The 25,869-nt window shown below is 43.3% G+C and overlaps 1 protein-coding gene across 2 annotated transcripts in view; it reads left to right on the forward strand.

The window, feature by feature from the left end:
- The first annotated feature begins 325 nt into the window (after nucleotides 1-325).
- nhsl1b (NHS-like 1b) overlaps nucleotides 326-25,869 on the forward strand; it is a 165,883-nt gene continuing 140,339 nt past the window's right edge. The window contains exon 1 of one of the 2 annotated variants that reach the window (XM_090232974.1): nucleotides 326-1,554. In XM_090232974.1, the coding sequence (XP_090089100.1) occupies nucleotides 1,218-1,554 (337 nt within the window). In that variant the 5' untranslated portion in view covers nucleotides 326-1,217. The remainder of the gene's footprint in view (nucleotides 1,555-25,869) is intronic. The other variant, XM_036975961.2, reaches the window with a different exon arrangement.

Raw genomic sequence — 25,869 nt, forward strand, 5'->3', positions numbered from 1 at the left:
CTTTCCATATTGAACTAGGAAATTGCTACATAGATAGAAATGTCACCAGGAAAGAGAAGTGCAGAGTAAGCCTCCTGTGAAATCCTGTCTTGTTGGGTTGGCAACTTTTGCACAATTAGTCATGTTGATGTTGAAGACATAGCATTGAACATTGTTTGTTGGTTGATTTAGAATTAAAGTCGACATTTGGCAACATACCATGAACAAGTATGGCAACTTGATCTACCACAGTGCCAGTCAAAAATAAGATGGTTCACTATGCTGTTATGTTTGCTTGAAACCACAAGGGGGCGGATGAGGTGGACACAACTCAAGTTTAAATAGTGATAGGAATGATTGCCAACTGCCAACTGGACATTGCGCTCCTCAGTTTAGGCTGCGTTTACTCAGGAAGCCCAATTATGATATTTTTTTTCACTAATTGGTCTTTTGACCAATCAGATCTGCACTGAAAAAAATCTGATATGAAGAAATCTGATATGATTGGTTTAAAGACCAATTAGTGGAAAAAAATATCGGAATTGGGCTGCCTGTCTAAAGTCAGCACAGATATTTTACTTATTCTGTGGACTCAGACAAATCTGAATGACTCTTATCAACAATAGCCTTGGAATTATTGCTGGATCTGAGTTTGCGGTCCAACCTTCTAGGGAAACCAGATTGTGCAATGGTAGGAATATTGCCTACAATAGCCCTGGACATACAGTATGTGAGTGAAACAATGTTCCGAGAATGTTTACGGTTTTTATAGTGTTCAATGTCTATCTTCACATTCGTATTTGAAACGGGCAAAAACCTATGCACATTTCCGTGGAAAATAAATACTGTTGTACTTCACATTGTACAGGGAATCCAGTCCGGATTTTCCGTCCTGCCTTGGCAGCAGGGGAGGCAGGTAAACGTTTCTTCCACATCTTGCAGATACAGAATTCAGACTCCAGTTGCCACAGGTGGTTGTACTTTTCCGTGTTTTACTCGTACTTTCCCCCTACTTTGCTCCGCGAGTTGTTTTTCTATGCTGGTTCTCGTTGGATTTGAATAGACTTTGGGAGCAACGTCTCCGTACAGCGGAATTTCGCATCTTTGAAAAATATGGCGGGATGTCAGGATCATGTAGCTTCACAAACAATAGCGGCATTGCATCTGTTTCTTGAGGTTTAATGTAGAGACCTTGTGACCGAAGTTTTATTGTTTTGTCTTCCCTGGAATTCGTAAAAATGCCGTTCCACCAAAGAATAGTGGAGCCGCGGCATTTGTCTCGGTTGCCCAGGAGGGATGGCAAAACTTTAGGTGAAGAAGATGGGGCTTTCATAGTGGTGGATGGACGCAAACTTCGGAAGCCTGTTTTATTTACAGCCTTGGATGAGGTTTGCTCTCATACAATGATAAACATACTTCACCAACTTTCTGACCTATCACGAAATGCAAGCGACATATTTCTGGGGATTGAGATGGAGGCTGGAATGGTATTTCAAAGATCCTGCAGGATTCAAGTGCGCCTGGAAACTTTACACAATGCTGTCATCAAGTTCGATCACAAGAAAATCAAAATCCGTAAGTGTGATAGTGATGTTTTTTTTGGTTGTCGTGCATTTGACACTACATATTTTTGTTGAAGCATTAATGCTTTTTTGTCACCCCAGTCAGTCCTAATGATGTTTATAAATCGTTGGTCAGTCTTTGTATATGAGTAGTTAGGTTAATTGTTCAAAAGTAATACGTGTATCCTTATGCTGTGTGTACAGCATCATCATAATAGTTTTGTAACAAAATGCAGCCATTAATAAAACGAGGTATTTTAATGAATCATGAGAAAGTGTTACTTTAAACTCAACACAGTAAGCTACTTGAAGATAGCTAACGGGTTTGTTCATATTTGAATTAATTAATTAATAACAGATTGTCACATAGTATTGGTAAAAACAAGAGGAGCCACTGTCGAGTAAACACATGGCGTGTGTTTGAGTTAGGTTTGAAGTTATGCTAATACGGTTATTCTACGGGCGTGAGTCCTGTCATATGTGATCGATTTCCAGCAACGCACTGACCATCTGCGCGAGCTGGGGCGCCTGTGGCGTGGGGGCTTCAAAGCATGCTTCATAACGACATTTGGACCTCGGGGCGGGAGCGGCAACGATAACCTTCACACAAGCCGAATCCTTCTGTTTCTAGTCCTCAAAGATGAACGTGAAATCAATTCCCTTTTTGATAAGCCTAATTGTTGACTCTCCACAACCCACACCATCTTATTTTGAGGGTAGGGGTTTATGTTGAAGCTGACAATTGTATCTTCGATTATTTATTTTTTAGATAGCATATGCTCGTATCCAGAGCGACTTTTAAGGTACTGAGTGAGTGCATGCATACATGTTCGTACCTTTTCGTGCTGATGCTTGTCTTTCGTTTTGGCATGTTTTGCTGCCTTGTGCCAGCCAGGCAGCTACGTCACGATTGCAAAGATACTTGCCCTCCTGCTGCACCGATATGTAGGAAATCCACTGAGTAAACAAACTGCTAAAACACTAACTTTTTAATCACAGCAAACTACCTTATTGTTTGCCTACTAGTAGTGTGTCAATGTTTTAGAATCTGCCAGGGAACTGTATCCCTGTTTTGTATTTATATTATTTTACCAAAAGGCAAATATTTGGATGAATTTACATGTCTTCAGCAGCTTGTTGGGGAAACAGAGTTGACCACTTCAGGAAACATTCCTTGTCAGGTTGATGAATTTCCTCCTGGCTTTTACACAGCACACAACTCTTTTTGTTTGAATCTACATCCCATGCCAAAATCCCGGGTGAATCCTAATTCAATTTCCTCCCAGCAGTGTAAAACTTAGTCAAGAGGAAGTACAGTTTAACAATCTTTTCTTTGTCTGACTTCATCTACTAAAACACCAGACATCATGGACCACGTTCCTTTTGAGGAGGACTTATTCACCAACAGCTGTAGAATGACTGTAGCCTAGTTCTTCCCCTCAAAATTCTCTGCTGTGTCCTGCACCCCAGTGTAACACACACACACCACACACGAGTTAGACAGTATATAGAGTATGTATGATGAGAAACAGACAGTAGGTTACATGCTGACCTTGATGGAATCAGTCATCATAATGATACTGAAAGGCAAGTGCTCCTGCTGGTATAGGTCTGCTACTTGACATATAGCATATTCACTCCCTAATACCAAAGACCAGATTCAACTTGTTATCAGAAAGCCCGCTTAATTAAACCTCTGTCGGATACCCCACCTTATTAACTCTTCACACAGCCTGTGATGCCACATACTCTACTCACTGGTTGAGGCAATACACCAGAGAGACAGTTTTAATAAACCTCAGATACCACATGATACTAAATACCACCTCGTAGCCCAAACTATTACACAACCTCATTCTCCCAGGGTGGAGGCTTATAGTTATAACCCAACCTCATTCTCTCAGGGTGGAGGCTTATAGTTATAACCCAACCTCATTCTCTCAGGGTGGAGGCGTATAGTTATAACACAACCTCATTCTCCCAGGGTGGAGGCGTATAGTTATAACACAACCTCATTCTCTCAGGGTGGAGGCTTATAGTTATAACCCAACCTCATTCTCCCAGGGTAGAGGCTTATAGTTATAACCCAACCTCATTCTCCCAGGGTGGAGGCTTATAGTTATAACCCAACCTCATTCTCCCAGGGTAGAGGCTTATAGTTATAACCCAACCTCATTCTCTCAGGGTGTAGGCTTATAATTATAACCCAACCTCATTCTCCCAGGGTGGAGGCTTATAGTCCCCAACAGATTTTCCCATAGAACCTGGGATTCCAACCGGGTCTGGCAACACCTCCAGTTGCTGGCCAGCCTCTCCATTTCCATCCTTCAGTCTAGTGTTTCCCAACTCCGGTCCTGCAGTGAATCAGCTGAGCTTGTCCAGAGCTACATCAACAACGTGTGCTGTTGGGGGTACTGGAGGTCTGGAGTTAGGAAACACTAGTCAAAGCTACTTGCCGCTCCTAATGGGAAAACACCTGGCCCTACATCAGTCTACCTGTGGTGGTGTTTAAGACCAACTAAGAGGTTAGTGAAGCCAGGAAGTTCCAGACAAGCTGTGAGAGAGAAGACTGGAATGTGCTTACATAGGGGAGCTTTAGTGTCCAAGAGAAGCACTGGCATGTTTTAAATGCCTGCCTTAGGTTCTATAACCCCCCCCCACACACACACACACATACATACATACATATACACACACTTTGATCATATATTAAAATAGGCTCGTTATGACAGTTCTTATTATTGAAATAATAGACTGAATAAAGTTGAGCATAGTCTGTGCTCTCAATAAGCAAGTCTAGGGTCATTTAGTGCTGAGGTAGGCATTTATGCTACGAGAATGATTTTGTAAAGACACAAAGCCACTGTTGCTATGCTAAAGCTAGCCCCTGCTCTGGGTGCAGGTCTGCGTACAGAATCTCTGCATGGGGAATGAATCATGTTACTCGTCAGGGGCAATAGAATGGCAACAAGAGGGGCCCCTAGCTGCTTGGTGCTTGACATTTAGGGAAGGGCATGTGTGTTTGTATGTGCGTGCGGACACATGCTCCTGAGTTTGTCTGAGGGTCAGAGTTCATTGTAGTGGCATGGTCAGTGGTCAGCCTTTCTCTCTTTCTGGAGGGAAACACCCGAGTGAATCAAGAGTTAGGTTGAAGCAAAGTCAAGTAGTTTATCCCTGTTAGCACTTCAGCCCTCAAAAACAGGTCACTGCCACGCCTGAACTTCAACCAACACAATAACAACGTCTGTCGCTTCTGATGGCTCAGTAGGCATGGAACAGGATGCTGTCAATACCAGAGTTGTTGGATTAATTCCCACATGGGCTATATTCAATGATGTGTTGTCTATAGGCCCAAGTTGGGTAAAGATAAAAGAATCTGCTTAATGAACATGAAATTATTTTGGAGCTATGCTGAAATTGGCACCATGTAATTAGATGGAATTAAATAGTGCCTATCTTTCCCATTCATTCTCCTCGTGCATCTAGCTAGATCAACGACACCACAGATGGCGTGGGAAATGGACTCCTCTTAACCGTAGACTACTTTTTTATGGAGACTTCTGAGTGTGATTTAAGGGAGAACTATTTCTTTCAAGGCGCTACATGTAGAATGTCTCACCCACGTGGGAGCTAGGGAAATTTGAACAACACTTAGGTTGAATATAAACAATATTTGTGAATATTAACAATATTTATTGTTATTTCGCATCGATTTAGATGGTGCAATTATTCCCAACACTATTCAGTGCATGTTTTCTCACACAAACTGAAATTGAGCGAGGCGTGTAGAATTTTAGCAACCAGGAAATGACAGAGCGATGTCTACATTGGCCGCTTGCGCCGGTCTGCCATTGTTCAGTGTGCTCGATTAGGAGATGACCAGGCCTTTTAGTGAAGCCCATGTTATAGAGGGAGGGTGCAGTTTTCCCATCTAGATAACAGAAGCTGGCATGGCCTTTGTTGTCAAATCAAAAGTCTTCATTTTAAGATTGTGATTGTGCATTGGTCCAAAATAATTTTTGTTTGTGAGAAAATAATTCTACTATGACTCCAGATATATTATGGATTTTTCTGAAATTTCAATGCAAAAATGCTACATCTAGCTCCTTTAAGTCTACCACATAATAAGCCAATTTCTGTCATTTGTTAGAAACGGATGTAGAGGGTTTGTCTTTGAGTAGGGAGTTGTGTGGGCTATTTTAATATGGAAAGTGTGTCAAACCGTATTGAAGGTTAATTGGAGTGTAGGCAGTGTTAGGGCCTCCCTTTTCAGAAAGCTTAGGACACACACACTACAAGACTGCCTAGACACACACACACACACACATTCAGATGCCCTGCTGATCGCCACTATCTCTCTCTCTCTCACACACACACACACACACACACACACACACACACACGCACACACACACACACACACACACACACACGCACACACACACACACACACACACACACACACACACACACACCAAAGCGGTCACATTCCTCCCCTTATCCCTCTCTGATATTTATAGATGTGTATGTCTTCGCCCGTTCGCCCCTCTCATCTCTCACACGCTGTCATGTGGAGTGCGTGTCTCTGCCTGTGTGCTTCTGATTCTTGTCATGGAATCACTCTTGCTGAAGGACATGACAGCAGGTCTGGGTTCAGTCTAAGTTTAGACAGCTACTGTACTGCGTGTCTACTGTGTGCACACTGTGGCCTATAGTACACACAAACCTGCCTAATGGTAATGATAACTTAAGTGTTTTTGATAGATAGAGATGAAAGTGCTCTCTAAAGTAATGGTTATAACGTAGTAGGGAGGAACACTGATGTGGCTCTAATTGGTTGTTCATGTGGTGAACCTTGTTTTCGTAGTCCTGTACGCCCATCTGTCCAACTGGTTTCACATTCCAACGACACACGCACACACACACGGACCAGAACGAGGGTTAAGGGGCTCCTTCTCTCCTCCTGTTGACCTACAGTAGTGGGAAAACGAGGTAACGTGATGTTATCCCTCTTTCACCCCTCTGTACCCTGGCATGGCCTGGATCCCTCTGTACCCTGGCATGGCCTGGATCCCCCTCTCACCCCTCTGTACCCTGGCATGGCCTGGATCCCCCTCTCACCCCTCTGTAACCTGGCATGGCATGGATCCTTCTCTCACCCCTCTGTACCCTGGCATGGCCTGGATCCCTCTGTACCCTGGCATGGCCTGGATCCCTCTGTACCCTGGCATGGCCTGGATCCCTCTGTACCCTGGCATGGCCTGGATCCCCCTCTCACCCCTCTGTACCCTGGCATGGCCTGGATACCTCTGTACCCTGGCATGGCCTGGATCCCCCTCTCACCCCTCTGTAACCTGGCATGGCCTGGATCCTTCAATCACCCCTCTGTACCCTGGCATGGCCTGGATCCCCCTCTCACCCCTCTGTGCCCAGGCATGTTCTGGATCCCCCTCTCACCCACCCTGGGGGGTCTGAGGTAGCGTGAGATGCCCACATGGACTCTTTCTCCCATTGCCCCCCAGAGCCATGGCTCTGCTGCTCCCTCCATTTTGTCATTGGACCATGGTTGCATTCTAGAACCCCGTCTGGCTGCTTCCATTGGTGGGAAAGGATTTGTGTATTCTCAAAACGTCCTGACTGTCTTTTGTCCCTTTAGAGATGGCAATGACAGCATGGAGTGAAGTGAGGCCAGGAGACATGGAGTTAGAAAGAGCTGTGTGTGTGTGTGTGTGTGTGTGTGTGTGTGTGTGTGTGTACAATGGGTCACAATGTGGAAAAGAAACCCAACCGTCACCACTGGTAAAAGGGAGACGTGACCCCAATGACTTTTTCTCTTACTTCCATGCTAATCTTTTGACTTTGTCATGTGACATTTCCTGTTCCTAACAGGAAAAAACTCCTAATCTTTCTCATCGGAAATTGATTTTAAGCTGACGTAGGATGGCTGAACTGTGACGCTGTACTGTATTGTAAGACTTAAAGTAAACGGAAAGCCGTTTCCCCCCTTTTCTTTTGATGTAAGTATTAAATCCTAGTGTGTGTGTGTGTGTTTGGAGACAGTCCAGTAGAACCAGTCTAGTGGTATAAGCCTGTGAGAGCTGTAGGATTAAGGGTTGGATCTAAACATGTATAGTTGTAGAGAGTGAGGGTTCCTTGCCTATGTCTTTCTATCCCTGTTTCTCCTGAACATTCTCTCCCCTGAACATTCTCTCCCCTGAACATTCTCTCCCCTGAACATTCTCTCCCCTGAACATTCTCTCCCCTGAACATTCTCTCCCCTGAACATTCTCTCCCCTGAACATTCTCTCCCCTGAACATTCTCTCTCCTGAACATTCTCTCCCCTGAACATTCTCTCCCCTGAACATTCTCTCCCCTGAACATTCTCTCCCCTGAACATTATCTCCCCTGAACATTATCTCCCCTGAACATTATCTCCCCTGAACATTCTCTCCCCTGAACATTCTCTCCCCTGAACATTCTCTCCCCTGAACATTCTCTCCCCTGAACATTCTCTCCCCTGAAAATTCTCTCCCCTGAACATTCTCTCCCCTGAACATTCTCTCTCCTGAACATTCTCTCTTCTGTGTCTTTTCTGAATCCATGTCTGTCTTGTCATACTCTGTCAGTGGGGAGATGGTCTTTTACGGTGAGACTACGTAGTACCTACACACATTGTATGGATAATACACAAGCTTTAACAAAGTGTTCTGCCATCATCCAGTCCAGATGCGGGCACACCAACATTGTGTCATCATCCGGCAGGGACACACACACACACACACTCTCACTCACTCATCCCTGGTTCCATCCGTGGTTGGAGTACCAGAGCCAGGCTGACAGACCTAGAAGGGATGCTGACCAGTGTGTAATCTGGGGCTTTACCCAGCACAGGGGAGATAAGCACGATTTAATCGCCTCTAGGATGGCCTGTCCCTGGGGTAGGAGCCAGTGAGGGAGTCGGTCTACTTCCATCTTGTCCCGTGTAGCTCAGTTGGTAGAGCATGGAGCTTGCAACACCAGGGTAGTGGGTTCAATTCCCACGGGGGACCAGTATGAAAATGTATGAACTCATTACTGTAAGTCGCTCTGGATAAGAGCGTCTGCTAAATGATTAACATGTAGATGTCTCCACAATCACTACAGTGTCACTGTTTTCTCTCGCGTTTATCATACTCACTGTCACACACACCGCTCATTGAAGGGTTTGTGTTAGTTCAGCAAGGGTTCAGGCTACTTTGTTCTCTTATCGCTTTTCTAGAACTCTATTGTCTTTTAGTGAAAGACACGAGTAGAAAAAGCTAAATGTCCAGATGTTCAAATTGATACCATTTGGGATGAAGACAGAAACAAACAAACAAATACCAGAATGTAGAAAGAACATTGTTTCAAGTGTATAGCTGGCTGTATTACACAACTGTTCTGCTGTTCCCGTAAATACATTATTCTGACTGTTGTTCGTCAACAGTGTATAATGTGTGTAACACAATCTCCTTTTCTTCAGTGGTGTCCTTTTTTTAAGTGCATCAGTCGTCAATAACTCTAATTTATTCTGTACTCTATCCAGATCTGTTTTGAAGCCTCTCTTCCCCTCACTCTGTTTTTTCATATGGCTTCCAGGCCTGTCTCAGCTGTGTCTGTCCATCCCTCCCTCTGCCTGCAGCGTTGACGTCAGAACTGGTACAGCCACTCTGGCCACTACAAAGACACAACAACAGGACACTCTTTCCTCCCCTTCATCTGTTCAGGCACTGAATGTACTGTTTCTCCCTCTTTCTCTCTTTCTCTCTCTTCCTCTCTCTTTCCCTCTGTGCCAGGTGCTGTTTGTTTGTCAGGTGTGGACGTTTGGTAGCAGGAAAGGTTCTATAACTTAGGTGTGTGTGTTTGCCTGTGTGTGTGTTCGCCTGTCTCCACCAGCATGTGTTTCAGCACCTCTTAACCCTGGCTATTGTGACCGACTGTTTTACAGCTGAAACTCGCCCACGTTCCTCCATTTTTATTTCCCCTCAAAGACAACACGAGTGGGTTTTTCCATAGCTGTGACCCTGAGCTCTCTTCTGGACCAGCGACCTGTCTCAAGGTGTTGAGGGATGCTGATTGGTGCCTAGACTCAGGGCTCACTCATTCATCATTGTGCTCTGTAACAGTGCCTCCAGGAAGTATTGACACACCTGGACTTTTTCCACATTGTGTTGTGTTACAGCCTGTATTTAAAATGGATTACATTGATGTTGTATCACTGGCCTACACACAAACCCATATTGTCATGTTTTTAGACATTTTTACAAATGTAATAAAGTTCAGGAGTAACAATATGCTTAAGTCACAACTTGCATGGACTCACTCTGTGTTTATTTAATGGGGTTTTAACAGGATTCTTAAATGACTTACCCATCTCTGTGCCCCACACAATTATCTAAAAGGTCCCTCAGTCGAGCAGTGAATTGCAAACACAGGTTTTAACCACAAAGACCAGGGAGGTTTTCCACTGGCTCGCAGAGAAGGCCACTTCTTGGTATAGTATTTGTCTCGATTTTACACATGTACAAGTAGGTATTAAAAAGCATGTGTGAATTGGAAATGTGTTTCCTGCAGAGACACCGTCGGAGAGTAGGATCACGGCCAGGGTCTGTACATAATACATGAGGTATGATAAAGGATTGTCACCCATGAATAGACAAGTGGATCAGGGAAATGATACACTGATAAAGCAACAAGTCTGTGTGTGTGTGTGTGTGTGTATATATGTATCATTGGTTTGTACAGAAAACATTATTGTCCTGCCAACTACTTTTTTCAGAAAATAGGAATTTCATTATTTTGTTGCTAAGCAGCTAAATAACAGAAGTACTGTTTCCTCGACAACATGTTCAGTCACATGAATAAAAGCATTTGACATTAAACAGAGAGCCACAACAAGACTGACAGCTGATAATGGTATCACGCAGAGGATTGCTGCTCCATTAGTGACCCCACAGCGTTGTCGTGTTGTGACATTTCATCTTGCGTGTGCCTCTGTCCATACCCACTAATGCTGATGGAGCTCATTTCTCCAGTGTTTCCCTGTGTTCATGTTAGAGGCTGACCACATGTAGGTGAACAGTGCTCTCAGAAGTCCAAACACCGGCACCTGTAGTCCTGTCTGTGTGTTATCTCTCTAAGTGCTTACCCTGCTATTAATAAAGTTACCCTTTACATAAGAGCAAACACGGTTAGACTCTGACCACACCCTGCTGTGATTGATCTCTCTCTCTCACACACACACACACACACAGGTGGAAGCTCATTTTACAGAAACACAAAGCTTATTGTTGTCATCCAGCTTCTATACTTTACAGCTTTTATGTACAAGGGAACTTACTGTACACCCCACACACACACTAGGGTTGGCACAATACCAGTATTGAGATGTAAGGAAGGTCCTAAACAGTCCTTATGTGGTCACATTTAGTTTATTATTCAGATTTCAGGCCCAGTGCAGGCAATTGGTTAATAGACCAAAAGCAAAGAGTTCCAAACCTCTCTGCCAATAACAGCTCATTTTCAGTTTTCCCTTCGCCCCTCTGACCACTCCCAGACAGTCCTAGCTAAATTCTTGCTTGAGAAAGTTTATTTTAGCTAAATAGCTGTTTTTGCCCATTTTAATGAAACTTATTACATTAAGGTACTTAATTGTTACCCAGAAAATATTTTTATATTGATATAAAAATGTCTGCTTTGGGCCTTATTTAAGATCACTTTATTCCTCAATTGTAAACAAGGTCCAACTGAAGTTTGACTACAGCTTTGTCCCAACCCCTCTGAAAGACACGCCCACATGTACAGGTTGGAGCAGTGGGCTGCCACACAGGGCGTCTGGAGCAGTAGTTGTGGGGGATTAAGTGCCTTGTTCAAGGGCGCAATGGCATCTAGGATTTGATAGCAGCAACACTCTGGTTGCCAGATCTTTCCCATCAGACCCGGGATTTGAGCAGGCAGCCCTTCGGTTTCTGGCTCGCCTCTCTAACCGCTAGGCTACCTTTGCAAGGTATAACTCTACAATATTTGAAATAAAGTAGGTTTTCAAAGGATCATAAAGTTAAGTCTGCTTTGCCAAGGAAAATCTGGGATTGTAGTATCGGGATACTGGTATCGTGACAACCCACACACTGCTGAATGAAGACTGGCTCAGGATAAATAAACAGGGATTTTCTGCCACATCTGTCGCTAGTGCTATGACCCCTCCTACCCTTTTTCCCTCAAACTCTGACACACACACACACACACACACACACACACACACCACACACACACACACAGAGACATATCCTCATGATTTGCATTCGAGCCTGTATAAACACACTGTAGTGGGCCTCGTCCTACTGTGCTCTGTCAGAGGAAATACCATTACATACACCACAGTCTATGGACAGGCTGTAAGGCCACTTCCTCCTCTAGTACACGTTATTGAACGATGCTTTAGTCTTCAGTCTTCACTTCATTGGAGCTTGAGCTCCAGTGTTCGGTTGATATTACTGAATTGGTTCAGCTGTGATCAACTTCCTGGTTGAAAATGTATGTTTTTCCACCTCTCGTAACTTCGGTATTTGAGCTCTCGCTGACTTGTCAATGAGTGGGTCAGATGGGTCCCTTTGGCCACAGAGGGAGAGGGTACCATTATAACCTCCCCCTTTTCCCCATGTAGTGACATGACATGATGAGTCAGTGCCAGGGGGTTAGTAGTTGTGGAGTGTTTTCCCAGACCTGTGTGTGTGTGTTAAACAGTCCCCACACCAAACGGTTGTGTGTCAACCAGGACAACACCCAGTGTGATCTGAATGCCTTCACTTCTCCAGGTCAGCCATGATGTTAGGAAGAGTAGTAGGCCAGCCCTCACACCATAAACCAGCATTGGGCTGAGGGCTCTAGAGCTTTATGGGATCCTGCCTTTGTGTTAACAGTGCATGTCATGGATTCTCATTCACTAAAGTGATGAGTAGGCTATCGTGTCGTCATGGACTGGGTCATTTGAGCAGTAACGCATTGTAATGTATATGTAATTGTATTAATTGTAATGTTATACAATGGGGTTAGTAATGTGTTATAGGGCTGAGGAGGACTGGAGTGAGTGGAACTAAAAGGGATTGTAATAGGTTTGTATTGGCAGCTCTGCAACGCATCTTCACTGACTATCAAGCCTTCCTGGAAAACGTCCTCCGGAGGTCCTCTCTGACACAGAAGACAGCTGTGTGTGTGTGTGTGTGTGTGTGTGTGTGTGTGTGTTTTGAGCGAGATAACGTTTGAGAGATCCCTTTCAGCATTTCTGTTGGCCAGTTCCTGTCTTTCTGTCTCTCAGACCTTTTTATTCCCTTGCTTTCTATTCTATGGAATCAGGATGGGTTGGACTAAAAATAAAATACTAGCTTGTCCTCTGTTTCCCTCTCTCTCTCTCTCGCGCTCTCTCTCTCTCTCTGCTGTGTTGTTTTATGTGAGTGTTTCCCTCTGTTCTCCCTCTCTCTCTCTTCCATCTCACTGGCCTCTCTCTCTTTTTCATTGCCTGTGTGTTGTACTGGAGGGGTTGAGGAGTGTGTTTTGATTGGAGCTCTTTGACTGCAGCTGGATGCTGTTGTGACCTAGGAGAGGATGGAACAGTAAAATTGGTGACAATATAGAACAGGATAGATTAAGCTGCTATATTAAAGTGCTGCTAATCAATAGTTGAAGTTAAACCACAAGATCTCACAGGCACACTTCATTACCCGTGGTTTACGGTTTATTAAACTGGGCTCCCGAGTGGCGCAGCGGTCTAAGGCACTGCATCTCAGTGCTAGAGGCATACCTACAGACACCCTAGTTCGAATCCAGGCTGTATCACAACCGGCTGTGATTGGGAGTCCCATAGGGCGGTGCACAATTGGCCCAGCGTCATCCGGGTTTGGCCGGTGTTTGTTCTTAACTGACTTACCTAGTTAAATAAAGGTGAACAAAAAAAATGTAATGTAAAAAATATATATACCACGGCTGTCAGCCAATCAGCATTGAGGGCTCGAACCATCCCGTTTGCAATATGCTTTCACTGCACTCTATAGAGTCAAACACTACTTGTTTCCAACTCTTTTGTTGATAATTCCTTGGCCTGAGGCAGAAACTGTCCCTGTCGTCCATCATGCACCCCCCCCCCCAGAACACTGAGAACTCTGTGCGCTCCAGTGTGTATTACCTCGTATCTGCTGAGAGAATAGAATAGAATATGACATACTCTACACAGGAATCTCTGTGTGTGCTTCTTGTCTGCTTCCCATGTATCATACCCAGCTCTCTGTCTCTCTCTACAACTCCACAGTGCACCATTCTGTCAATGCCAAATCTGTACCTTGCTCATAGACGGGTTGGTTGTTTAGCAACAAAACCGAGGCGTGCGCAGCTATGGGGCTAAACAGACGGGGTTGGCTTAAATTGTTGACATGTAAACTATATTTTGTCTCCAACTTTTTCATTGAAAACAAAAATACATTTGCACAATGAGTAGATTGTTACTGTTGTTGGTTAGCTAGCTAGTGAATTTGAGCCATTTTAGCATTGACAAGAACACCTGAAAACAAGGTCAACACCTGAAAACAAGACATTGTTTCATCTTGTTCTTGATACCATCTTGCTAGTAATCTGGCCATCAAGAATCACAACAACACTCTGACTTCTGCCCCATGGAAGCATGCACATTGCTTTCGTGACGTTGGCAGCTAACCCATCGACACACCGAAAAGAAGTCTGCTTAAACCGAGAGGAATTATTTTGACCTGTTGGCATGTTTAGCCAGAAACAGCTTGACCTCAACAATAGAGAGAAAACGGTCTGATTAAATCTGGAGATTTGTTTTGATCTCCATGTGCTTGACTTGTTGAGCTCCTAACAATCTGGCAGGATTGACCAGTATGTTACATTATGTTTGGCATGTGTGTCTGTAGGAGCTGGTCTGTGACCATGGTTATGTCATGTCTCTGGCAGGTCTGGCTGCCATAACTGGCCCCAGATCAGTGGTCATTCCTCTGCAGGGGTTTACTGACTGAGTGACGATGAAAGCAGATGTCTGTCAGTCCGCCCTATCCAAGCACTGCTCTTTACTGCAACCAGATGTTCACTATCCTCTCTCTTTCTTGCTCGCTCTCGTTGTCTCTCTTTCCTTTCTTCCGTTATTCTCAGGCTTCCCCTGTCCTGTTCTTTACAACAACCACATGAGAGAGAACTCTTCGTTCTGCCTTTACTTGCATGCCCAAATGGCTAGAAGATGACTGAATGTATTTGTTTAGAAGTTTCCCTAATTACTGAGTGTGTAACATACTCACTGTGAATCTCTTCTCTGCCGCTAAGGCCCTGGTGTCTGGCGCGCAACACGTCCTTGATGAGTGTGGAAAAGAAAGAGGAAAATCCAAACCACCTGCTGCTCCCTGTAATGCCAACGACACACAGAAACAGGACTTTATAGGATGTAAGCGGAGAACGTTTATGGTTGTGATGCAGTTTATTAAACATGAAGGGACCATAAAGGACTGTGGAGGCTTAGAACCGCAGAGGAACAAATAGTGGTTATAATACTGAATTGACGTGGCTAACGCGCACACATACACACACACACACACACACACAGCTTTTACAGAGCAGGACCGTGTCGTAATAACTCACATTGCATATGCAGCGATCCATGTCATAACTCACAAAATGTCTCAAGTCTACTGTAGCATAATAACCCGTTAAGTGTATGCTGCTAGCTGGTTCATATTCATAATAGGCAGTAGCGAAATGGTTCTTCCTCTACAATGGAAATGTTTTCCCTCATTGTGCACTGAAGGTTGGGTCTACAAAGTCAATCACACAGCGCTACCCTACAGCTTGGGTTTTTTTGTAGGCCATATGTGAGATCCTTTAGCTGGGCCCTTCCAGGCCTTAAGTGGGGATTTTCAGAGCCAGTGGATGGAATTATGAATATGATTCTATAGAGCAGAGTATTGTTGATCTCCAGGACTTAAGCCCTGGTACAAGTCCTGTTACAGCATGTTGCTGAGGATGGCATGGCACAGAGGCATTAGAATGGGCTTTCATTCTTTACCTGTGGAAAAGTGTTGTGGTGAAGTGCTGTTGCTCTAGGGTGACGGCTCCTATTTGTTGATTTTGAGAGGTGTGTTCAGTGCAGGCAAGAGTTGCTTGTTAAAACAAGAATAAGTAATCAACAAGTGTTTCCACCAAAAACCCAGGCTAGACAATATGTGAAAGTGGGCGTGTCTCTTTTTGGTGGTTTAAGTATAGTAGTTGACTCACGTAGCTTTGAGATATGACCAGCTGTGTGTGGGTGTGTGTGTGTGTGTGTCTGTTGAACTTGGCCAGACTTTCTGTGTTTCTCAGATGTTTCATCCCCTTGGTTGATTCTGTGGGATGAGAATGGGTTTGACTAAAAATAAAAAAAGCGGTGCTTTTCTCTGAGTCAGCTGGCTCTTTTTTATTTCAGCAGTTTTCCCCTCTTTCTTTCTCTGCCTCGGTGGAAGTTTCTATTTGTTTGAGTTGGACTCTCAGACTACAGGTGTTTCCTTCTGTGTAGAATGAGGGTCAGTTCCACTTAAGTCAGTAGTTGTCTTAAGGTGAAACTCAACTGTCCGGTATTGAAGCTGAACTGTCCGGTATTGAAACTGAACTGTCCGGTATTGAAACTGAACTGTCCGGTATTGAAACTGAACTGTCCGGTATTGAAACTGAACTGTCCGGTATTGAAACTGAACTGTCCGGTATTGAAGCTGAACTGTCCGGTATTGAAACTGAACTGTCCGGTATTGAAACTGAACTGTCCGGTATTGAAACTGAACTGTCCGGTATTGAAACTGAACTGTCCGGTATTGAAACTGAACTGTCCGGTATTGAAGCTGAACTGTCCGGTATTGAAACTGAACTGTCCGGTATTGAAACTGAACTGTCCGGTATTGAAACTGAACTGTCCGGTATTGAAACTGAACTGTCCGGTATTGAAGCTGAACTGTCCGGTATTGAAGCTGAACTGTCCGGTATTGAAACTGAACTGTCCGGTATTGAAACTGAACTGTCCGGTATTGAAACTGAACTGTCCGGTATTGAAACTGAACTGTCCGGTATTGAAGCTGAACTGTCCGGTATTGAAGCTGAACTGTCCGGTATTGAAACTGAACTGTCCGGTATTGAAACTGAACTGTCCGGTATTGAAGCTGAACTGTCCGGTATTGAAGCTGAACTGTCCGGTATTGAAGCTGAACTGTCCGGTATTGAAACTGAACTGTCCGGTATTGAAACTGAACTGTCCGGTATTGAAGCTGAACTGTCCGGTATTGAAACTGAACTGTCCGGTATTGAAACTGAACTGTCCGGTATTGAAACTGAACTGTCCGGTATTGAAACTGAACTGTCCGGTATTGAAACTGAACTTTTGAGAAAGTGTCAGGAAACAAAATGGAATTGAGCCCAATTCTGGTATGTAGCCAGTTTTTATATTGGTATTAAGTTACTGCTCTCAGCTTGTGTGTGTGTGTGTGTGTGTGTGTGTGTGTGTGTGTGTGTGTGTGTGTGTGTGTGTGTGTGTCACTAACTGCCAAGGTTACAGGTGTGTTTGGTGTAGAGGTCGACCGATTATGATTTTTCAACGCCGATACCAATACCGATTATTGGAGGTCCAAAAGGCCGATACCGATTAATCGGCCGATTTTAAAATAAAATAAAAATAATACAAAAATGTATTTGTAATAATGACCATTACAACAATACTGAATTAACACTTATTTTAACTTAATATAATACATCAATAAAATCAATTTAGCCTCTAGTAGATAATGAAACATGTTCAATTTGGTTTAAATAATGCAAAAACAAAGTGTTGGACAAGAAAGTAAAAGTGCAATATGTGCTATGTAAGAAAGCTAACGTTTCAGTTCCTTACTCAGAACATGAGAACATATGAAAGCTGGTGGTTCCTTTTAACATGAGTCTTCAATATTCCCAGGTAAGAAGTTTTAGGTTGTAGTTATTATAAGACTATTTCCCTCTATACCATTTGTATTTCATTAACCTTTGACTATTGGATGTTCTTATAGGCACTTTAGTATTGCCAGTGTAACAGTATAGCTTCCGTCCCCCTCGCTCCTCCTGGGGCTCGAAACAGCAACACAACGACAACAGCCACCACATCGAAGCAGCGTTACCCATGCAGAGCAAGGGAAACAACCACCCCAAGGCTCAGAGCGAGTGAAGTTTGAAACGCTATTAGCGCGTGCTAACTAGCCAGCCATTTCACTTCGGTCACACCAGCCTCATCTCAGGAGTTGATAGGTTTGAAATCATAAACAGCGCAATGCTTGATACATAACGAAGAGCTGCTGGCAAAACGCACAAAAGTGCTGTTTGAATGAATGTCAGATACTTAGATACTTGTATGCTTGTATGCTCAGTCAGATTATATGTAACACAGGACACACTAGATAATATCTAGTAATATCATCAACCATGTGTCGTTAACTCATGATTATGATTGATTGATTGTTTTTTATAAGATAAGTTTAATGCTAGCCAGCAACTTACCTAGGCTTACTGCATTCGCGTAACAGGCAGGTCATTATTGCGTTGGACTAGTTAACTGTAAGGTTGCAAGATTGGATCCCCCGAGCTGACAAGGTGAAAATCTGTCTTACTGCCTCTGAACGAGGCAGTTAACCCACCGTTCCTAGGCCGTCATTGAAAATAAGAATGTTCTTAACTGACTTGCCTAGTTAAATAAAGATTAAATAAAGGTGTAAAAAAAAAAATAATCCGGCAAATCGGTGCCCAAAAATACAGATTTCCGATTGTTATGAAAACTTGAAATCGGCCCTAATTAATCGGCCATTCTGATTAATTGGTCGACCTCTAGTTTGGTGTGTCAGCACCCTATTTATAATACTGAAGGATCTGATTCCTCCATCTAGAGTTTGGGTTTTTGTCTGTTCTCGAGGATGGAATGTGTATTTGTGGTTCTTGCATACATGTTGGTGAGATTTAGAAAATGTATATAGGTCTATTTGTATGTGTATGTCAGTAAGTTTGTGTGACTTAATGTGTGTCAGAGGCCTAAACGATAAAACACTCATCCTGAATTTAAACCTTTCACCTTTGAACTAAATCCCCCCCCCCCCATCACCCCTCCCATCCTTACCACATCAAACCCTACCCACAGCCCATTCCCCCTCCCATCCCCATCCGTTATCTTAACTCACTCTCTATGATGCCTGAGGCCACCACATAAAAGCATATCACCCCCACCCCCTGCACTCAGCCCAGCACAGCCTCGATCCCCTTCAATGAGACAGAGAGAGTGTGTGTGCATCTGAGCCCCCAGAAACGTCCCTCTATGCCTCTATCACATTTTTTTATTTGTATTTAACCTTTATTTAACTAGGCAAGTCAGTGCATTGAATACAACGGGTGTAGACGTTACCTTGAAATGCTTAGTTACGAGCCCTTTCCCAACAATGCAGAGAAAAGTCAAAGATTAGCAAAAAGTAAAAGAAATACTAACACAATAAAATAACAATAACAAAGCTATATACAAGAAGTACCGGTACCGAGTCAGGGGTACGGGGGTACGAGGTAGAGGTAAATGAGACAATAAGTACATGTCGGTAGGTAGGGGTAAAGGGACTAGGCAATGAGGATATACTGTATAATAAACAGAGTAGCGGCAGTGTGTCTGTGTGTCAGTGTATGTGTGGGTAGAGCTTGTGCAATAATAAAACATGATTGAATAAAGGGGGTCAATGAAAATATCCCATAGGTGTGACTGGAGAGGGTTGTGCTTGGTGCAGAGGTGAAGAAGTAGGAGGGAGGTGAGCTGGGTTAATAAGCCCAGGACATGCTCCTGATCCTGGGGGAGCTGTGGTCCTCTGGGCCCCTGGACCCTGGAGGTGTGGAGATGGGGCTGGCTCTTTTGTGTTCTGAGACGGGAGGTAATGAGAGCCGCTGATTTAATGCCAGCCCCAGGCAGGGAGAAAGATCCAATCCTCTCTCTTTCTCTTTTATCACTTCATCTTTTATTCTCTTTTTCTTGCTGGCTGTCTCCGTCTTCCTCTGTTTGTTTTTCCCTATCTTCCTCTCTTCCCCCTCCTCTCTCTGTCATAAATAAATATGTAGGACAATGGAACACATACTCTGTCAGCCATGTGGACTGACGGATGGATGGTTTCCTGCTTGTCAGGGTCAGAGTGTGTGTGTGTGTGTGTGTGTGTGTGTGTGTGTGTGTGTGTGCGTGCCATTATGCCCTGGCACTGCTTCCCATCCTGTCTCGTATGCGCACACACACACAGGAACTCAACTGTAGCATGATATAGCGTCCCTATAAACAAGACTAGTGTCTCCAGCCTCCCCATGTTAGCAGAACTCAACACACTTCCACACACAGCTCTGGCACGGCAGACAGCTACTGGACTGTCTCATAACCTCTCTCTCCTCTGTCTCTTCCCCCCTCTCTCTCTCTTTCTTTCTCTACACACACTGAGTGTACAAAACATTAAGAACACCTTCCTAATATTGAGTTGCACCCCTATCCCCTTCTTTCCCTCAGAACAGCAAGTGACTGTGTGACTGGCTCCTGTTGTCTCTCCTCCCTGCTGCAGCGACCACCACACAACATTAACAGTGTTTATCGTGCTGACCGTGTTGCTAAAGCTGCAACATAATTACAGCCATTTCTGACTGAAAAGTTCTGCTACCAAAATCACTAATTTGTTCAGGACATACCCTCAACCCCTCAACTCAATGTGCAGTTAGATTACAATATACTTTTTCTGTCCATTTGGAACAATGTAAACAACACTAAATACAGTTGAAGTCGGAAGTTTACGAACACTTAGGTTGGAGTCATTAAAACTCGTTTTTCAACCACTCCACAAATGTCTTGTTAACAAACTACAGTTTTGGCAAGTCGGTTAGGACATCTACTTTGTGCATGACACAAGTAATTTTTCCAACAATTGTTTAACAGACTTTTAATTATAATTCTTATAACACTTATAATTCACTGTATCACAATTCCAGTGGGTCAGAAGTTTACATACACTAAGTTGACTGTGCTTTTAAACAGCTTGGAAAATTCCAGAAAATTATGTCATGGCTTTAGAAGCTTCTGATAGGCTAATTGACATCATTTGAGTCAATTGGAGGTGTACCTGTGGATGTATTTCAAGGCCTACCTTCAAACTCATTGCCTCTTTGCTTGACATCATGGGAAAATCAAAAGAAATCAGCCAAGATTGTTGTTATTCTAACTTCCACGACGCATATAAGGCCCTCCCCCGCCCTCCCTTCGGAAAAGCTGACCACGTCTCCATTTTGTTGCTTCCAGCCTATAGACAGAGACTAAAACAGGAAGCTCCCGCGCTCAGGTCTGTTCAACGCTGGTCTGACCAATCAGATTCCACGCTTCAAGATTGCTTCGATCACGTGGACTGGGATATGTTCCTCATTGCGTCAAACAACAACATTGACGAATACGCTGATTCGGTGAGTGAGTTTATTAGCATGTGCATCGGCGATGTCGTACCTATTAAAACATTCCCAAACCAGAAACCGTTGATTGATGGCAGCATTCGCGCGAAACTGAAAGCGCAAACCACTGCTTTTAATCAGGGCAAGGTGACCGGAAACATGACAGAATACAAACAGTGTAGCTATTCCCTCCGCAAGGCAATCAAACAAGCTAAGCGTCAGTATAGAGACAAAGTAGAGTTGCAATTCAACGGCTCAGAAACAAGATGTATGTGGCAGGGTCTACAGTCAATCACGGATTACAAAAAGAAAACCAGACCCGTCGCGGACCAGGATGTCTTGCTCCCAGACAGACTAAACAACTTCTTTGCTCGCTTTGAGGACAATACAATGCCACTGACACGCCTCCCACAGGTGGGGAGGGTAGGTAACAACATCTCCACTCCGCTGATCCTCAACACTGGGGCCCCACAGGGGTGCGTTCTGAGCCCTCTCCTGTACTCCCTATTCACCCACGACTGCGTGGCCATGCACGCCTCCAACTCAATCATCAAGTTTGCAGACGACACTACAATGGTAGGCTTGATTAACAACAATGACGAGACGGCCTACAGGGAGGAGGTGAGGGCCCTTGGTGTGTGGTGTCAGGAAAATAACCTCACACTCAACGTCAACAAAACAAAGGAGACGATCGTGGACTTCAGGAAACAGCAGAGGAAGCACCCCCTATCCACATCGACGGGACAGTAGTGGAGAGGGTTGTAAGTTTTAAGTTCCTCGGCGTACACATCATAGACAAACTGAATGCGTGGTGAAGAAGGCACAGCAGCGGGGGCAAACTACCTGCCCTCCAGGACACCTACAGCACCCGATGTCACAGGAAGGCCATAAAGATTCTCAAGGACAACAACCACCCGAGCCAAGGCCTGTTCACCCCACTATCATCCAGTAGGCGAGGTCAGTACAGGTGCATCAAAGCAGGGACCCAGAGACTGAAAAACAGCTTATATCTCAAGGCCATCAGACTGTTAAACAGCCAACACTAACATTGAGTGGCTGCTGCCAACATGCTGACTCAACTCTAGCCACTTTAAGGACAACAAAGTCAAGGTATTGGAGTGGCCATCACAAAGCCCTGACCTCAATCCCATAGAAATATTGTGGGCAGAACTGAAAAAGCGTGTGCGAGCAAGGAGACCTACAAACCTGACTATTACACTAGCTCTGTCAGGAGGAATGGGCCAAAATTCACCCAACTTATTGTGGGAAGTTAATGGAAGGCTACCCAATGGAAGGCTACCCAAGTTAAACATTTAAAGGCATTGCTACCAAATACTAATTTAGTGTATGTAACCTTCTGTCCCACTTGGAATGTGTTGAAAGTTATACAAGTTTAAATAAATAATTCTCTCAACTATTATTCTGACATTTCACATTCTTAAAATAAAGTGGTCATCCTAACTGACCTAAGACAGGGGATTTTTACAAGGATTAAGTGTCAGGAATTGTGAAAAACTGACTTTAAATGTGTTTGGCTAAGGTGTATGTAAACGTCCGACTTCAGCTGTAAATGATAAGAGTAGCAGTGAGTCTGTCATGTTTTTGTTGTGAAGCCTTAATTACAGCAAAGACTAAAAACAGTTGCATTCATTCGTGATGGCAAATTAGAGATATGGAACGGTTTAAGGCCTATTTACTGTTTACGCTAATTATCCAATGGTCACTTTATTTTAAAACTAAAATAATTTATTTTCATTTCAAACCATGATTGAATCGTATGACGCCTATTTAAGAATTGAAATATCGGCCGAAGTAAGTTACGGTATTAAGACTAAACAGGATGCGCTCTTAAGCATACAGCTTGTTAGTGGTTATACAAGGCTGCTATACTAGACAACTTTTCTTATTGTTAGTAATAAAACAATGGGGAGAGCAAGGAAAATGGAGGTATATTATTCTTATAAGTAAATACAAATCTGACATTTTGGAACAGTGTGAACGACACAAAATAAATTATAAATATTACCAGAGAGGCTGGTCTAACAAAAGAGTGTAAAGTCTTTATTACAACATTGCAGAGATTTAAAAACAGCAACATTTGTGAAATTGTTTATCCAAAATGTGGTTGTGTGAGGCTTGGGGATCACGGAATTAGTAGGCTATTAAACAGACACTCGGATCCTACTTCTGTTGCCTGTTTGTCCCATTTCTGTACATATACAGTATCAGTCAAAAGTTTGGACACACCTGCTTATTCCAGGGTTTTTACATTGTAGAATAATAGTGAAGACATCATAACTATTAAATAACACAGAGGGAATCCTGTAGTAACCAGAAAGGTGTTAGGGGTGAAATACAGAAGATTATTTGGTAAAAGACCAAGTCCATATTATGGCAAGAACAGCTCAAATAAGCAAAGAGAAACAACAGTCCATCATTACTTTAAGACACGAAGGTCAGTCAAAGTTTCTTCCAGTGCTGTCTCAAAAACCATCAAGCCGGATGATGAAACTGGCTCTCATGAGGACCGCCACAGAAGACCAAGAGTTACCTCTGCTGCATAGGATAATTTCATTAGTTACCAGACTCAGAAATTGCAGCCCAAATAAATGCTTCACAGAGTTCAAGTAACAGACGCATCTCAACATCAACTGTTCAGAGTAGAGGTCGACCGATTATGATTTTTCAACGCCGATACCGATTATTGGAGGACCAAAAAAAGCCGAAACCGATTAATCAGACGATTTTTATTTATTTATTTGTAATAATGACAATTACAAAAATACTGAATTAACACTTATTTTAACTTAATATAATACATCAATAAAAATATATTTAGCCTCAAATAAATAATGCAAAAACAAAGTGTTGGAGAAGTAAAAGTGCAATATGTGCCATGTAAAAAAGCTAACGTTTGAGTTCCTTGCTCAGAACATGAGAACATATGAAAGCTGGTGGTTCTTTTTAACAGGAGTCTTCAATATTCCAAGGTAAGAGGTTTTTAGGTTGTAGTTAATATATAGTATTTATAGGACTATTTCCCTCTATAGCATTTGTATTTCATATACCTTTGACTATTGGATGTTCTTATAGGCACTATAGTATTGCCAGTGTAACAGTATAGCTTTCGTCCCTCTCCTCGCCCCTACCTGGGCTCGAACCAGGAACACATCGACAACAGCCACACTCGGAGCAGCGTTACCCATCGCTCCACAAAAGGGGAATAACTACTCCAAGTCTCAGAGCGAGTGACGTTTGAAACGCTGTTAGTGCGCACCCCGCTAACTAGCAAGCCATTTCACATCGGTTACACCAGCCATTAGGCTGATAGGCTTGAAGTCATAAACAGCGCTGTGCTTGCAAAAAGCTGCTGGCAAAACGCACGAAAGTGCTGTTTGGATGAATGCTTACGAGCCTGCTGCTGCCTACCATCGCTCAGTCAGACTGCTCTATCAAATCATAGACTTAATTATAACATAATAACACACAGAAATACGAGCCTTTGGTCATTAATATGGTCGAATCCGGAAACTATCATTTCAAAAACAAAACGTTTATTATTTCAGTGAAATACGGAACCTTTCGGTATTTTATCTTAACGGGTGGCATCCCTAAGTCTAAATATTCTTGTTACATTGCACAACCTTCAATGTTATGTCATAATTACGTAAAATTCTGGCACATAGTTTGCAATGAGCCAGGCTGCCCAAACTGTTGCATATACTCTGACTCTGCGTGCAAGAGAAGTGACACAATTTCACCTGGTTAAAATGGCCTGCTAACCTGGATTTCTTTTAGCTAAATATGCAGGTATAAAAATATATACTTCTGTGTATTGATTTTAAGAAAGGCATTGGTGTTTATGGTTAGGTACAGTCGTCCAACGATTCTGCTTTTTTCGCAAATGCGCTTCTGTTAAATCATCCCCCAACGCTGCATCGATTATATGCAACGCAGGACACGCTAGATAAACTAGTAATATCATCAACCATGTGCAGTTATAACTAGTGATTATGATTGATTGATTTTTATAAGGTAAGTTTAATGCTAGCTAGCAACTTGCCTTGGCTTCTACCTCATAGACCGGTGTCAGTCTGTCCTTTGGTCTGATTTGAGATTTGTGGTTCCAACCTCCATATCTTTGTGAGACGCAGAGTAGGTGAACGGATGACCTCTGCATGTGTGGTTCCCACCGTGAAGCATGGAGGAGGAGTGATTTATTTAGAATTCAAGGCCCACTTAACCAGCATGGCTACCACAGAATTCTGCAGTGATACGCCATCCCATCTGGTTTGTGCTTAGTGGGACTTTCATCTTGTACTGGGTCACTACTAGTGCTGTTTTCACCCACAGGACTGCCGCTGACTGGAGGTTTCTGTTTGTTGCACTATTCTCTGTAAACCCTAGACACTGTTGTGGGTGAAAAGCCCAGCAGGCTGGCCGTTTCTGAGCTACTGAATGATCATACCACGCTCAGTCGCTAAGGTCATTTTACCCTTTTCTAACGTTCAATCGAACAGTAACTGAATGCCTTAATGCCCATCTGCCTGCTTTATATACAGTGCCTTCAGAAAGTATTTACACTCCTTGCCTTTTCATATGTTGTTGTGTTACAGCCTGAATTTAAAATGGATTAAGTTGAGATTGTTTGTCGCTGGCCTACACACAAAACCCCCGTAATGTCAAAGTGGAATTATGTTTTTAGAAATGTTTACAAATGTAATAATACATGTATAGCTGAAATGTCTTGAGTCAATAAGTACTCAACCCCTTTGTTATGGCAAGCCTAAATAAGTTCAGGAGTAAAGATGTGCTTAACCAGTCACA

This window comes from Oncorhynchus mykiss, chromosome 4 (assembly GCF_057628025.1).
Source record: "Oncorhynchus mykiss isolate SJ-2025 chromosome 4, ASM5762802v1, whole genome shotgun sequence".
NCBI lineage: Eukaryota > Metazoa > Chordata > Actinopteri > Salmoniformes > Salmonidae > Oncorhynchus > Oncorhynchus mykiss.